Source organism: Mustelus asterias, chromosome 2 (genome assembly GCF_964213995.1).
Source record: "Mustelus asterias chromosome 2, sMusAst1.hap1.1, whole genome shotgun sequence".
NCBI classification, from domain to species: domain Eukaryota; kingdom Metazoa; phylum Chordata; class Chondrichthyes; order Carcharhiniformes; family Triakidae; genus Mustelus; species Mustelus asterias.
The window spans coordinates 55624850-55640441 of NC_135802.1; the positions used below are offsets into that span (position 1 = coordinate 55624850).

General features: G+C 44.1%; 1 protein-coding gene across 1 annotated transcript in view; it reads right to left on the reverse strand.

The window, feature by feature from the left end:
* The window catches only part of LOC144480757 (V-type proton ATPase 116 kDa subunit a 1-like), a 121503-nt gene that overhangs the window by 27562 nt on the left and 78349 nt on the right, over positions 1-15592 (reverse strand). Inside the window, exons 11-12 of the mRNA XM_078200337.1 lie at positions 3359-3498; positions 2838-2998 (exon numbers count right to left, since the gene is read on the reverse strand). Of these exons, the coding sequence (XP_078056463.1) occupies positions 2838-2998; positions 3359-3498 (301 nt within the window). The remainder of the gene's footprint in view (positions 1-2837; positions 2999-3358; positions 3499-15592) is intronic.

Genomic DNA, 15592 nt, shown 5'->3' on the forward strand with positions numbered 1-15592 from the left:
AAATTATACTTTCACATTTGAATTTTACAAAAGTTTTAAAAAATGTATTTAAAATAATTATAGTAACTGATAGAGCCATAGAAACATGGAATTCTAAAGCACAGGAATATATTCAGCCAATGTGGGGATGTTCAAGCAAATACATGTTTGCATATGATATATGTACATCGAGAGACCACACAACAACTTGCTCTTTGCCCGTATTGCCCGAACTGGGTTTTTTTATTTTATAATACTTCCATGATGTGAAATTCAGCTGGCTGTTCAACAGTGTTACGCTAATAGAGTTGAAACCAGACTGGTTGCCATGGTAATCTGAAGTGGTATTTAGCTACCTCAAGAGGGAGTCACTCCTGAGACAAACCAGTATCAAAACTGCTGTTAATGCGTGGTTTTTGTAGCTTCGAAACGATGGATGGATCTCAGGAAGTTGAAGTAGCCATAATCTAACAGGCTCAAAACACTATCAGTAAGATTGAGGGATGGTCTTATCATCAGCTTAAAAAACAGTTATTTTCTGCATTAGTCAAGCATTGAGTGATATGTTACTTGCTCACTGTTCTAAGGGTTAGCTCAACAAAAAGCCCTTGGTAATTGACAGCTTACCAGACCGATTTAAGTTAGGACACAGAGGATGTTCTGTCTCTCTCTTTTCTTCCAGATACAAAACAAACCGTGAATTTAACAAAAGGTTTGCACTGTAAAGGTCAGCTGACTTTGGAATAATTTAGATTGAAAGTCAGCCTGTGCCGAATGTGTTGAGTAAGGTTGTATCTTTGTTCGGATCTTTGGAAGTTGACTGATTTCACTGTGAAAAATGTTTTCTATTTGTTTGGGTATCTGACAAAATAAATTTATAGCACTGTTCATAGAATCCCCACAGTGCAGAAGGAGGCCATTCAGCCCACCCAGGCCCTATTCCCGTAACCCCACATATTTACCCTGCTAATCCCCCTGACACTAGGATCAATTTAGCATAGCAAATCATCCTAACCCACATATCTTTGGACTATGGGAGGAAACCGGAGCACCCGAAGGAAACCCCCATGCAGACACGGGGAGGATGTGCAAACTCCACACAGACAGTGACCTGAGGCCAGAATTGAACACAGGTCCCTAGTGCTGAGGCAGCAGTGCTGACCACTGTGCCACCGTGCCTTCCACAAATGGAAACATTAAGTTATCTTCCAATGGTGCCATTGTTCAGAACGTCCACATATTGTCTCCTCTAGGAATGGGATGGAGAAGTCAGTTGTGGAAGGAGGATTTCAGTGGGTCCAAGTTGCTTGTATGCATCCTACTTGCTTCCTGTAGCATTGGTGTCTGCAGCAAATCCATGATTCACCTTGGGGTGTCATCATGACAGGATCCACACCTACTGACCTCACCTCATCAGAATGTAAGTACCAGGGTGAACCGGATTTGGAAACTCACTACAACATCAATGGGGAGCACAGCCAGACCACTGCGACAGAGGCCTGAGTTTACTCTGCTGCAGAATACTGCTCTACCTCATTGTACTGCAGCCACCACACAAAGGCTGTCCCACAATGTCTTGTCCCACAATGTCTTGTCTGCCATTTGGCACAGCATCATGAAGGTCTGCAAGATGGAAAAAGTTATGAACAACACTGACCTTTCCATTCATGAAACTTAGAAGCCCACCAAGAAAGCCCGTAAAATAGCGTCTGTCATTTTGGGAAAGAGCACTACTTATGTATCTGGTATCACTCCACAAGATGAGTCACATGCAGCACAAAGAACCAGCACCTCATTGCTGAGCCAACAGCAGAGGTCCCTGGCGTCATGGTTACAGATCAGCCATGATCTCAATTGAATGGCAAAGCAGGCTTGAAGGCTGAGTGGCCTTCTCCTGCACCTAACTTGTATGTGACCTCCCTGGATGATAGTGAGCAGCATTCAACTGAATTTGCATTGGGCGTGGGTAGTGTGGCCACCAGATCCATAGGTGGAAGACAAGCGACAATCCGAATTGTAATTATAGCCATGAGCCCCAGATTATGAAAGGCATCGCATCAACTGGCCAATTCAAATTTGTTCATTTCTCCGTTTGGCACCTCAGGAGGCCATCAAATGGATAGCCAAACTAGGCATCCCATTATAAACTTTCCCTGTCATACTAAAGTAGAAATAACAAAATAAACCATTTGTAGGCCTCGGTGGGTGATCCAAGTGAGGTGTTTAAGCTGATTAAAGGATTTGGTAGGGAGATAGAGATAAACTATTTGCTCTGGTGTCAGAGTCGAGAAAAAAGAGTCATAATCTTAGAATTAGAGCAAGTCCATTCAAAGAAGCATTTCTTCATACAAAGACGAGTGGAAATCTGGAAAACTCTCCCCCCAGAAAGGGTTGAGGCTAGGTCAATTGAAACTTTCAAAACTGACTGATGATTTTTAAAAAATTTAGATAGGGTATAATGGGTTTCAAATCCAAGGCACGTAGATGGGTTTAAGAAACATCTACTATCTGACTGAATGGCAGATTAGCCTATCCTTGTTCATGTGTTTCTTTTTTCAAAAGTATTTTTCAGTATGCTTTCCCTGAACAGAGAAGAATGCATATAGCGTAACATTTCAGTACTTGAAACATTTTCTTGTAAAGGGTGTGGGGGATGTAGGCACCCTCGCAGGAATGATTGGTGAGATTACGCCTCATAGAATTGTGAACTGATGTCCAATGTGATGCTTGGCAGTAGTATATTTTGATTGACTTAGTAATAGAAAGATTAGTTTGTTGATCTCTGAGTAGGTTCCACATTACAATGCAAGAATCCATTACTTATATAGTTCAAGGGCATTCTCATGTGACAAACTTACCTCCAAGGTCCATTTGGCTGGAACATAGCTCTGACATTCCAGGCTGATCCAAAGAGATTGAAAGTTTTGGAGAAGCAGTCATTGTATATAAGACCAGTGTAGATTGAGAAGAGTCCCATTAGCAGAATAATGTAACGCCCATGACACAAAATGCTTAGAATCTAAACGAAATAAGAATGATTTCAATCTAATTGTTGTGACGCAAATAACAAAAGCACTATTATAAATGTGAATAGATTAATTTTACTTATTTTTTTATAAATCAAAGTTACTTTGAAATATTGTATTTTCTTGCTAATTAATATATTTTGGATCACTTTAATCAACATTTAGCAAGTGTTCACAAATTGAACATTTGAGAACTGTGAAATTTAAAGCAATTACAAATTAAAAATCTGAATATTTTAAATTCTGACTCCCTCTAATGGTGTGATAAGATGGATATTGGTTATGCTGCTATGGAGACTTCCTTTAGCTTTTACACTTGTCAGGACAACTATTTGGTGAAAGAAAACACTTACTTCGTTATTCATATCCACGTTTCGATGGTGTTTTTCATACAAGATCATCCCCAGAGCCATTATTGCCATGATCAGTCCATGTCCACAGTCACCAAACATGATAGCGAAAATGAATGGGAAAGTGATGATGCTATAAGGGGCTTCATAGGGACAAAAGAACAACTTCAGTACATGACCACTGTTAATCAGCATTGTTTGAACAGCAATTTTTGGAGTCTGTCCAAAGAGGAAATGTTATTTAGCTAGCATCTTTCTCAGCCTCAGGAGATCCTAACGTGCCTTACGACCATGAATTAGTTTTAAAGTGTAGTTACTTGCTTTGTAGGCAAAGTGGCAGCCAATTTTCACAAAGCAGAGAGGAATAACCAGTTCATCTGTTTTTGGTGGTGTTGGTTGAGGGATAAACATTGGACTAGACGACTTCCTTCAAATGGTGCCACAAGATCTTTTAATCCATCTAAGAGAACAGATGGGACTTTGGCTCCAAGAAGACACAACCAAGGATATAATAATGATTCAGTGACAGTCTAGATTATGTGTTGAGATTGTGAAGTAGGGCTGGAAACCGTGAGAGCTTCTGACTCAACTGATACAGAATAATCGGATGACATCTGCCAGACATGCAGATATCATAAAGCCATCATCATCTGCAAAATTTACAACATCTAAGTTATTGCTATTGGGTGGATGACAACAGTAATTTGCTTATTTCAAATGGTTTAATGTCTCTGTTAAAATAGCAGGAAAAAGAATGTTGTGCCCACTCATTAGGTATTTCTCAACTAATGCCAGCTATGGTAATATGTACGCTACCAAAAATAACCTGGAATCATTTACTCATCAGAGGAGGTTGTTGTAACAAAATTGTATTTACATACTGCTTTTAACCAAAACAATGTCCCAAGATGTATCACAGACAGATGTAACCAAACTAATGCTGAGGTAGTAAGGAAGATGTTCGAAGGGCGACTGTTGGAGTTTAACATATCGGCCTTGGCTCAGTTGTTTTTTCTCTCACCCCTGAGACAATGGTTTGACTCAAATCCTGAGCAGACACCTCAGCATGGTACTGAAGGAGAGTTGCACAGTTGGAGGTTATATTAGCAATGCAAGTTCTTCCCTTCTTTCTTTAATGCATGTTCTTTCCAAAGAAATCTGTCAGTGTTGAGTACAGCTGATGTCTTGTTCACCAGCTTCTCAGACTGTAATACATGCAAACCAGTGATCCTTAAAGGCTTGCATCAAAATGTTAAGGCAATCTTCATAAAATGGTCTTTATGTGAGGCTGGGTGGGCTTAGAGCTCCTCCCAAGTCTACTGCTGTACTGTGAAACACTGTCGGCCTACGTGGGCTCCTCTCCGAATCTCCTATTCCCTTACTCAAATTGGTTCTGGGGGCAATCTGTGAAGTAAGAAGTCTCACAACACCAGGTTAAAGTCCAACAGGTTTATTTGGTAGCACAAGCCACAAGCTTTTGCAGCACTGACCCTTCATCACCTGATGAAGGGGCAGTGCTCCGAAAGCTAGTGGCTTGTGCTACCAAATAAACCTGTTGGACTTTAACCTGGTGTTGTGAGACTTCTTACTGTGCTTACCCCAGTCCAACGCCGGCACCTCCACATCATGGCAATCTATGAGCCAGCCTCAAAGTAAAAGTAAAGTAAAGTTTATTTATTAGTCACAAGTAAGGCTTACATTAACACTGCAATGAAATTACTGTGAAATTCCTCTTGTCACCACAGTCCGGCGCCTGTTTGGGTCAATGCACCTAATCAGCACGTCTTTCAGAATCTGGGAGGAAGCAGAGCACCTGGAGGAAACCCATGCAGACACAGGGAGAACGTGTAAACTCCACACAGACAGTGACCCAAGCCGGGAATCGAACCTGGGTCCCTGGTGCTGTGAAGCAGCAGTGCTAACCACTGTGCTACAGTGCCATCCTCGGGATGTACGAGAGACACTGGCAAAAATGCGGGATCAAGGCGGGTAAATGGAGTTAAAATACAGAGCAACCATGATCAAATTGAATGACAGAACATTCTGGAAAGATGAATGGCCTCTGCCTCTTCCTGTCTTCCCACCTTTCCTGTCCATTTGAACCTCCTGACCTAGTGACAGGTGTTACTGACCACATTCCTTAAATTTTTTTCCCGCTGATAGTAGGATTTCCTGACCCACAGAGAGGAATTTTAACCTCCGAAAATGGATGGTTCTGGTCAGGTGGGGCATAAAGTTACATTTAAAAAATCACAAACTCAAATGCAATCCACCTTGAACCCAGGCACAGAAGCAGGAAAGTAACCCGCTCCCAGGAGCCAACTGGATCCTTTACACATTTTATTGAGACTGCCTGTTTCAGATCCTTTTGCCAGTTTGGGTTTAACCCTGATCGGCTGGGTACCCATGCTTTGGCAAAACAGAGGGTCAAGGAATACTGTAAGGATGAGAGAAGTGCCTTTTCAGCACGGTTGTTGGGTCAGTAAAGAGCTTACCCTCTGGCCCCCCCCAATCTAAGCTGGTGATTCTCACTGTTCTCATTATCCGACCGCCTTCCTACACCATGATATCCTTTGAAACCATGATCTCCCATGAAGGTTAGACAGTGGGGATGGCAGTTAAGAACGGATTGGGAGGGAGGGAGGGGGTGGTGGCGTTGCGGCTTTTCAAAAGTTAAGTGTGATTAAAACTGTGAGAATTATTTCCAGGAATTGCATTAGTGAACTGGCCTGCTTGACTCGTGATTGTCTGTCACGGAGGATTGATGACCGCTGGATGACTAACTCTTAAATTACGGATTATTTAAAGTGATTACAATTGGTGCCCATTTCTTTTGCTGACAAATTGCCCAGTTTGTACTGTAGATTGCATCTTGTAATATTCCCATTGACCAGTGGCTAGAATTAAAATGGTGGAGCCTCTGTAAGGAGTGATAGGGGCAGCCATTTGATTGCTTTCGACACCACTTTGCTATGAGATACACCCCTAACCACCTCTTCCATTAGCAGTGGCTAATCTTTACCTGACAGCGTTGCCTCTGATGCACACTGGCCACCTGCAGCAACCCTGCAGTGTGTAAGGATATGACTTGAGTGCTGAAACGAGCAGATGATGAACTGATGATGACCCTGGCCCTGACCTTACAACTGCTCCAGCTCTCTATCCAGTGACTGGAATAGCTAAGTTGTGTTTCAAACCCCTGATTTTTCCCGCAGCTGTTAATCATTTCTTTTTCAAATTGTTTGGAATTGACATATTTCATCAGCTATTTGGGAAAGTAAAGCTTTTCAAATATGACGAGCAAATAACCAAAAATCTTTGGAAGAAAGGAGGATTTGTTTGTACATTTGAACATTACATTAGAAACCATCTTCTGCTCTAAAGCAGCTGAACAACATATTCACTGTAGCTATTAATTTAAATCTGTTTCAGTCAGTTACTTAATTACAAATCTAGCAATTGACTGATTCAGTTCAGTCACATACAATTTGGCTAATGTGTATTTTTATGACTGGTGGCACCGTTCAGAGAAGCTAGTTAAGATTGTCTGATTTATAACAAAAGTGCATTTGCATAAAACTTGCGAAGTCATCTCCGTAGTACAAGAGAGACAAATAAACACTTATATGTTCCCATTTACAATTTTCCCACAAACGGCAAATCAGTTCTTAGTCGGTTTGTGATCAGGTGGTTGTCACTATTAGTTAGCTGTCATAAAATACGATTGCAATTATATACTACAATGTACCATCTATTCCAAATTCTCGGTTTTGCTGCTGGTTAAGTGGGTTCATTTGAAATCCCTCTTGATCTTGTTTGTGTTTAATAGTTTACAATTTTTTTCTGTTTCTTTTTGTGGGTGTCTGATGTCAAAAGATTTTACAAATTCAATCATGGGACATGGGCGTTGCTGGTTGGCCAGCATTTATTAACCCATCCCTGGTTGCCTAAGGGCAACTGAGAGTCAGCCACATTGCTGTGGCTCTGGAGTCACATGTACGCCAGACCAGGTAATGTCCCAGGTAAAGGACATTAGTGAACCAGATGGGTTTTTCTGACAACCGACAATGGTTTCATGGTTGCCAGTAGATTCTTAATTCCAGATATTTTTTGAATTCAAATTCCACCATCTGCTGTGGCGGGATTTAAATCCAGCTCCCCAGAACATCAGCTGAGTTTCTGAATTAATAGTCTAGCGATAATACCACTTGGCCGTCGCCTAGCGTTAGCAGTAGCCTGCAATTTCGCACTGCTTTCTTGACTTTGTATTATTGTACTGTGAGTAGTACTTACTTTCAAAGAAATTAAATACAAGAGAATGAACATAATGTGGGGGTGGGGAGGGGGATTTTCCAGGGATTCTTGAGCTTGCATGGGCACAGTGAATATGGAACAATCGGGCAGCTTAAAACCTTTGTCTAAATCAACTGCAGATGAATACAGGGGTGCACATTTGGACCCACTGATTTTTATCGCAGCTCTGTGATCCGGAGCTTTTAGGTACAGACCCAGGAAAATCTCCCTTTTTATCTGCATAATTTGGCATGGCAGAATGACAGAATGCATTCACTCCACTTAACCATTCAGTTTTGAGATCACAGACCAATTCTAAGTCACTCCACCTGATGTGAAGGACGTATCACAGCCCAGTGGTGCATTCGCCGCCCTATTCCTGCTCTGTACCTGAAGCTCAGACAGGAGCAATGCAACCTCACTAAGTCCCCATCTTCAGGGAAAAATGTGGACATAATGGTCAGCAGCAGACCTGTATAGTGCTGTGGGGCAATGCGGGCATAACATTTGGAAAGGTAATTTGAAACAGGAATTCACCTGCAAGTACTTAGACCATTGAAATCGTTTTTGCAGTTCACCTGGCTAGATTTTCTCAGAAGTTTGTGCCTTGGAATTTCCTGTATTTCTGCTTCAAATGCCTCCCCTGCAAGGGGACTACATAGTAAAGAATCAAGATGGAAGGCATCATGGCTGCTCCAGTCGGGTTGGAGGAAGATGAGCAGCTGCAAATTGGGAAACATCAAGGAGTTGCAGTTACGGCTGAAAAGGGACAACAGAGGCCTCGGGGACCAGAGCCGGTATTTCTACTTCCTTCACCCCCACAAACAGAGTCAGCATTTCCCCCTTCACCCCACCTATGATCAGAGCTGACGTTACCCCACCCCATCCCTATGGTCAGAGCTGACATTACCTATAGGGATAGGGATGTTTTGCTGCACTTGTATAGGGTGTTGGTGAGGCCACACCTGGAGTATTGTGTGCAGTTTTGCTGTCCTTATCTGAGGAAGGATGTCCTTGCTATAGAGGGAGTACATGAAGGTTTACCATGAAGGATTCCTGGGATGGCAGGTCTGTCATATGAGGAGAGAAAATGTCGGTTAGGATTATATTCACTGGAGTTTAGAAGAGTGAGAGGGGATCTCCTAGAAACTTATAAAATTCTAACAGGGTTAGACTGAGTAGATTCAGAAAGAATGTTCCCAATGGTGGGTCAGTCCAGAACTAGGAGTCATAGTTTAAGGATAAGGGGTAAACCTTTTAGAACTGAGGTGAGGAGACATTTCTTCACCCAGAGGGTGGTGAATGTGTGGAATTCACTTCCACCGAATGTAGTTGAGACCTAAACATTGTCTGATTTCAAGAAGAAATTAGATATAGCTCTTGGGGCTAAGGGGATCAGGGGATATGGGAGGAAGGGGGGAATCAAGATTCGGTGATCAGCCATGATCAAAATGAATGGCGGAGCAAGCTTGAAAGGCCGAATGACTTACCCCTGCTTCTATATTTCTATGTTTTCCACCCCTCTGTGATCGGAACCAGCATCTCCCCCCCTCCCCCTCCCAATTGGGGCAATTCCACCCCCCCCCCACCCCCTGACCATGGAACTGCCTGGCCATGTTCCATTCCCCCGGGGACTAGACTCATCATTATGCCCCCTGGGTTTATCCCCATGACAGGTTCAAATCTCAGTGAACCTATTGTAAACCGCGCCGATGTGACGTCACATCGTTTCCGATGTCCCTAGCACACCCTTCCCTGGTCTAACCTGGGGCTGCTTATCTTCCAGTTTATCATTCACTGAAGGTCCTACACATGAAATATGGACCCGCCTCCTTACTTTTCAGATGCTGATGGGATTGTGGTTCACACCCAGCATTTAGTGGTTTTCCTTCTCATGTGTTCCATTGTGTTGCTTAAGACAAGAAAAGACATTAAAAATTGTTTATATATGATGAATGATGTTGCATTGAACCGATCCTCACTGCAGTGCCAACATGCTGTCGGGAATTTCAGACAGATAAACAGGTTTAGCCATCTGTAGCACAGTGCGCCAGTTCACTGGTTCATTATGTCACTAGGGAAACTGCAAAACATCACTCACCCTAAGTTTTCTTTTCAATTGATTTAATGGGGCCCATGATGATGGAACACAACACGCGGTTAGAAAATTCTTTAAGGTGCTTTGAGATGTAATGTTGGGTGGAGTGTGATAACACCAGGAATATTAGCAACATTCAGATACCAGATTGGCCACCACTTCACCAATCTCTGAAATTGAGTGAAGTTTTAACATGGAAAGATTCTTTTTTCTTCTGTTCTTAGAGTATAACACATCAAAATTATTTTCAAAAATGTTGATGAGGACATTGCCACAGAAATCTGTTTGGCCAAACCAAGTCGATGCTGTGTCCCAGTTTCTGCTGGCGGTTCAGCTGAAGACAAGTCCAGAAGTGTGTCTTTATATATTTTTGTGTGGTCAGGTGTGACAGGAATGCTCCTGTGCTGCACAAAATAACATGGGTCATAACTGTGATGGGTTCCTCCCCAAACAAATAGCCTCTCCTCCTCATTCTCTAGGCTGGTCTGGCCCAGCCCTGGTTTCAATATTTTTTGTATTCTTTCATGGGAGGTGGCATCGCCGGTAAGGCCAATATACGATGCCCGTCCCTAATTGTCACTGAGAAAGTGGTGGTGAGCTACCTTTTTGAACTTCTGCACTCCAAGTGGTGTAAGGCCATTCCAATGCTGTTCCAGAATTTTGATCCAGCGACATTGAAGGAACAGTGATGAAATTATAAGTCAGGATGGTGTATAGCATGCATTGAAGTTGGTGGTGTTCCATGCATCTTCTCCGCTTGTCCATCTAAGTGGTAGAGGCCAAGGGTTTTGAAGGTGTTATCGAAAGAACATTGATGAGGTACTGCAGTCCATCTTGTATATACTGCACACTGCTGCCACTTCATGTTGCCGATGGAGGGAGTGAATGCTTAAATTGGTGGATGTGGTGTGCGTCAAATGGGCTGGTGTGGGTCAAACATTGAAAGGACTTTGGGGAGTCAGGAGGTGATTTATTCACCTTAGAATTCTCAGTCTCCGATCTGCTCTTGTAGCCACAGTATTTATACGGCTGGTCCAGTTCAGTTTCTTGCCAGTGGTAACCTCCCAGGATAGTAAAGCCATAGAGTATCAAGGAGAAATGATTGTCTCTTGTTGGAGATGGTCATTGAGTGGCATTTGTGTGGTCTGAGTGTTGCCTGCCACTTATCATCTCAAGCCTGAATGTTGCCCAGGTTTTGCTGCATATGGACGTGGCCTGCTTCAGTAACTGAGGAGTTATAAATAATGCTGAATATTGTGCAATCATTGGCGAATATCCTGACCTTATGATGAAGGAAGGTCATTGGTGAAGCAGCTAAAGATGGACACTACCCTCCTGCAGAGGTTTCCTGGGACTGAGATGATTGGCCTCCAACAACCGGAACCATTTTCCTTCGTGCTTGGTATGACTCCAGTCAGTGAAGAGTATCACTCTGATTCACACTGACTTCAATTTTGCCGGGGCTCCTTGATGCCAAACTCAGTAAATACTGCCTTGATATCAAGGGCACTGACTCTTATCTCACCTTTTGAGTTCAGCTGTTTTGTCCATATTTGCATCAAGGCTGTGATGAGGTCAGGAGCCAAGTTGCTCTGGCAAACTGAGCATAAGTGAGCAGGTTGTTGCTATGAAAATAGTACTTGATAGGATTGTTGACCTTCCATCATATGGTGCTGATCTGGAGCTTAGAAGTTGCCACAGTGGACCTGTTTTCTGACTGAAGCCCACTGGGGTTATACTAATGAGACTCAGCTCTCAGAATGAACTGGACTTCCCGTTGGCACTATCAGGCAACAGGTGGCATCCGGGATGGGTGCCTGGTCACCAAAATCCAGAGACCAGACATAAATGCATGTGTTTAACATATTACCAAATTCCTTTGTTTAAAGAGCGCAGAAAATAATTTGCTAAAAACAAGTATATGTACAAGAACAGCCATATACAGGCTCATTTTGCTTATGTGTTCATTGTGACAGGATTCATAGAGTTACAGAGTCATGGAGTATTACAGCACAAAAAGAGGCTCTTCACCCCATCATTTCTGCACCAGCCATCAAGCACCTATCTATTCTAATCCCATTTTCCAGCTCTGGATCCAAAGCCTTGTATGCTATGGCATTTCAAGTGCTCATCTAAATGCTTCTTAAATCTCCTGCCTCTGATCTTAAATCTATGTCCCCGGATTATTGACCTGTCTACCAAGGGGAAAAATTCCTCCCTATCTAACCTGTCTATGTCCCTATAATTCTGTACACTTCAATCAAATCCCCCTCAGCCCTCTGCTCTAAGGAAAACAACCCTAGCCTAACCAGCCTCTCTTCATTGCTGAAACACTCCAGGAAACATCCTGGTGGAATCTCCTCTGCACCCTTTCTAGCACAATCATATCCTTCTTATAGTGTGGCAGCCAGAACTGCACACAGTATTCTAGCTGTGGCCTAACCAGCATTCGTCATAACCTCCCTCTTCTTATATTCCATGTCTTGGCTAATGAAGGCAAGTGTCACATGTGCCTTCTTAGACAACTTATCTACCTGTCCTGCTGTCTTCAGGAATTTATGGACATGCACAACAAGGTCCCTCTGGTCCTCTGTTCTTTGCAGATTCCTACTGTTCCCTTGCTTTGTTAGTCCTCCCAAAATGCAGCACCTTACACTTTTGATGAGCCTCTTCCCTCCCCCAAAATGCAAAGAAATTCATCAATCTGATTGAGGTGCTGAAGGTGAGCAGCTCTTCTTTGGAAAACAGTGGTCAACTTTCAGGTACCACACAACAGGCAGACAGTGAATTGCATTCCTCTGACAAATGTCTTCATTTAAATATGATCAGTGTGGTGCTGGAGTTTAATGATTATGGACAGGCAGCTCATCCATCATGAGGATTAAGGAATCTGGCAGCTCCACTATTGACCATGGCTCAAAACCATTTTTTCAATGAGATTTGTGGGCGCGGGGATATTGGGGTCTGGAACTGCAGCAATCATGTGACCTTTGACCCCACACAAATGAGGATTACAGGTGCTCCTTTACCATTTACGGAATGGCCTGCAGTGGTCCTTTAAGAATCATTGTTTAGGCCACTTAACATTAAGCTCTGACGAAGGGTCATCCAGATTCAAAATTCTCTCCCCACACATGCTATCAGACCTGCTGAGATCTTCCAGCGTCGGCAGTAGTTTGCTTTTAACATTAATTTCCTCTGGGCAAAGTTTGCACTTCCCTCTGTGGAACATGAGAACTGGTGGAGGACCTCATTTAATCATTTTAATAAGCTTCTTTTGTTTTGTTTACTTGTGGGCTGTGGGCATTGCTGGCTGGACCCAGGATATATTGCCCATCCCTAACTGCCCTCCATTTCAGAGGGCATTTAAGAGTCAATAATATTGCTGTGGGTCTGGAGTCACATGTCGGCCGGACCCGGTAAGGATGACAGATTTCCTTCCCTAAAAGACATTAGTGAACCAGATGAATTTTTACATCAGGGTGGCACAGTGGCACAGTGGTTAGCACTGCTGCCTCAGAGCGCCAGGGGCCCGGGTTCAGTTCCCAGCTTGGGTCACTGTCTGTGCGGAGTCTGCACGTTCACGTTCTGTCTTGGTTTCCTCCGGGTGCTCCAGTTTCCTCCCACAGTCCGAAAGACATGCTGGTTAGGTGCATTGGCCATGCTAAATTCTCCCTCAGTGTATCCGAACAGGCGCCGGAGTGTGGCGACTAGGGGATTTTCATAGTAACTTCATTGCAGTGTCAATGTAAGCGTACTTGTGACACTAATAAATAAACTTAAAAACAAAACAATCGACAATAATTTCATGGTTATCATTAAACTTGTCATTCCAGATTTTTTTAAATTCAAATTTCACCATCTGCTATGATGGGATTCAAACCTGGGCCCCCATAACGGTACCCTGGGTCTCTGGATTATTAGTCCAGGGACAATACCACTACATCACCACCTCCCCATATTCTAGCCAAGGTCAACAGGGGAGCTGCCAGATTCCCTAATCCTTGTGGTGAACCATAGATGGTTACCACTACGGGTACTGAACCATAGATGGTCAGCACTATGGGTACTTGTACATATGTTACTGTTGTCACTGTTGGGGTTAGGGTTGGGGTGTTCTACCTGTTGGTATTGTTCTGTGGTACACTCCAGTTGGCTCCGCCTACCTGTAGGAGTATAAAGGTCACTGCACTGCCTGGTGACCCTTTAGTCTGGGATTGTATTGTTATATCGTATGCTCCATTCCTGTTACTAATAAAAGCCTTTATTTCCCGGGTACGATCTAGCCTCCCGAGTGATTTAATCGCGCATCAATTTTATTAGTAACAATTTTGGTAAAAAAAAAACCATGGAGCAAATGTTAAAACCCGATCGGCTTACCTTAGATCCACGTGCGACCGGCAGGGGCTGCCACTTTTAGTGCCACCGACCATGTGCGATCCATGGGCGCAGCCATTTTGGTCGGCACCGACCGCAGACGACCAGCAGGGGTCATCATCATCAACCATCTCAGCAGCCTGCAGTTGCACTCAAGACCCAACGGTGGCGTCAATCATCCTGGACCAGGCCAAGCCTCTCAGACTCGACAAGTCCATGATGGGCATAGAGGTAAGTGGACGCCTAATACATTGTTTGTTTGACAGCGGGAGCACGGAGAGTTTCATTCATCCCGACACCGTGAAATGGTGCGGTCTCTGAGTACGGACTGTCAGACAGACAATTTCGATGGTGTCGAGGTCCCGATTTGTTACCGTTCTTGGGAGCTGCGTGGTCAATCTAACGGTGCGGGGCACAGTTTATGAGAACTTCAGGCTCCTCGTGTTACCGCACCTTTGTGCTCCGATACCCCTGGGACTAAACTTTATGGTCCACCTGAGGAGTGTAACCCTGCAGTACGATGGGCCACTCCCTCCACTTTCAGTGGGAGAACAGCAGCCTCCAAATTGCCCAGCGCGCTCCACGTGCAGCCTCTCGACACTCAGAATCACCCCACCATCTTTATTCGAGAATCTCGTGACAGGCTGCAAGCCCATCGCAACTAAGAGCAGGCGTTACAGCGCTGAGGATCAGATCTTTATTCGATCTGAGGTTCAGCAGCTCCTCAGGGAAGGGATCATCCAACCTAGCTCTAGTTCATGGAGAGCGCAAGTCGTAGTGGTTAAAACTGGAGACAAACCCCGGATGGTCATAGACTATAGTCAGACCATTAATAGATACACGCAGCTGGACGCGTATCCTCTCCCGTGCATATCTGACATGGTCAACCAGATTGCGCAGTACCGGGTGTTCTCCACCATTGACTTGAAATCAGCTTACCACCAGCTCCCCATTCGCCCAGAGGACCGAGAATATACGGCCTTTGAGGCGGATGGTCGTCTCTACCACTTTTTAAGGGTCCCCTTTGGCGTCACAAATGGGGTCTCGGTCTTCCAGCGTGTGATGGACCGAATGGTGGACCAAAACGGGCTACGGGCTACCTTCCCGTACCTGGACAACATCACTATCTGCGGCCATGACCAGCAGGACCACGATGCCAATCTCCTTAAATTTTTACGCACTGCGTCTCGCCTGAATCTGACCTACAACAGGGAGAAGTGTGTATTTAGCAAGCGCCGCCCAGCAATTCTCGGATACGTGGTGGAAAACGGGGTCCTTGGCCCTGATCCAGACCGTATGCGTCCCCTCCTTGAACTTCCCCTACCCACTAGCATCAAAGCACTGAGAAGATGCTTAGTCTTCTTTTCGTATTACGCACAGTGGGTTCCCAATTATGCGGACAAAGCCCGTCCGCTCATCAAGTCTACCTCTTTTCCCCTAGCAGCAGAGGCTCGCTTAGCCTTTGAAGG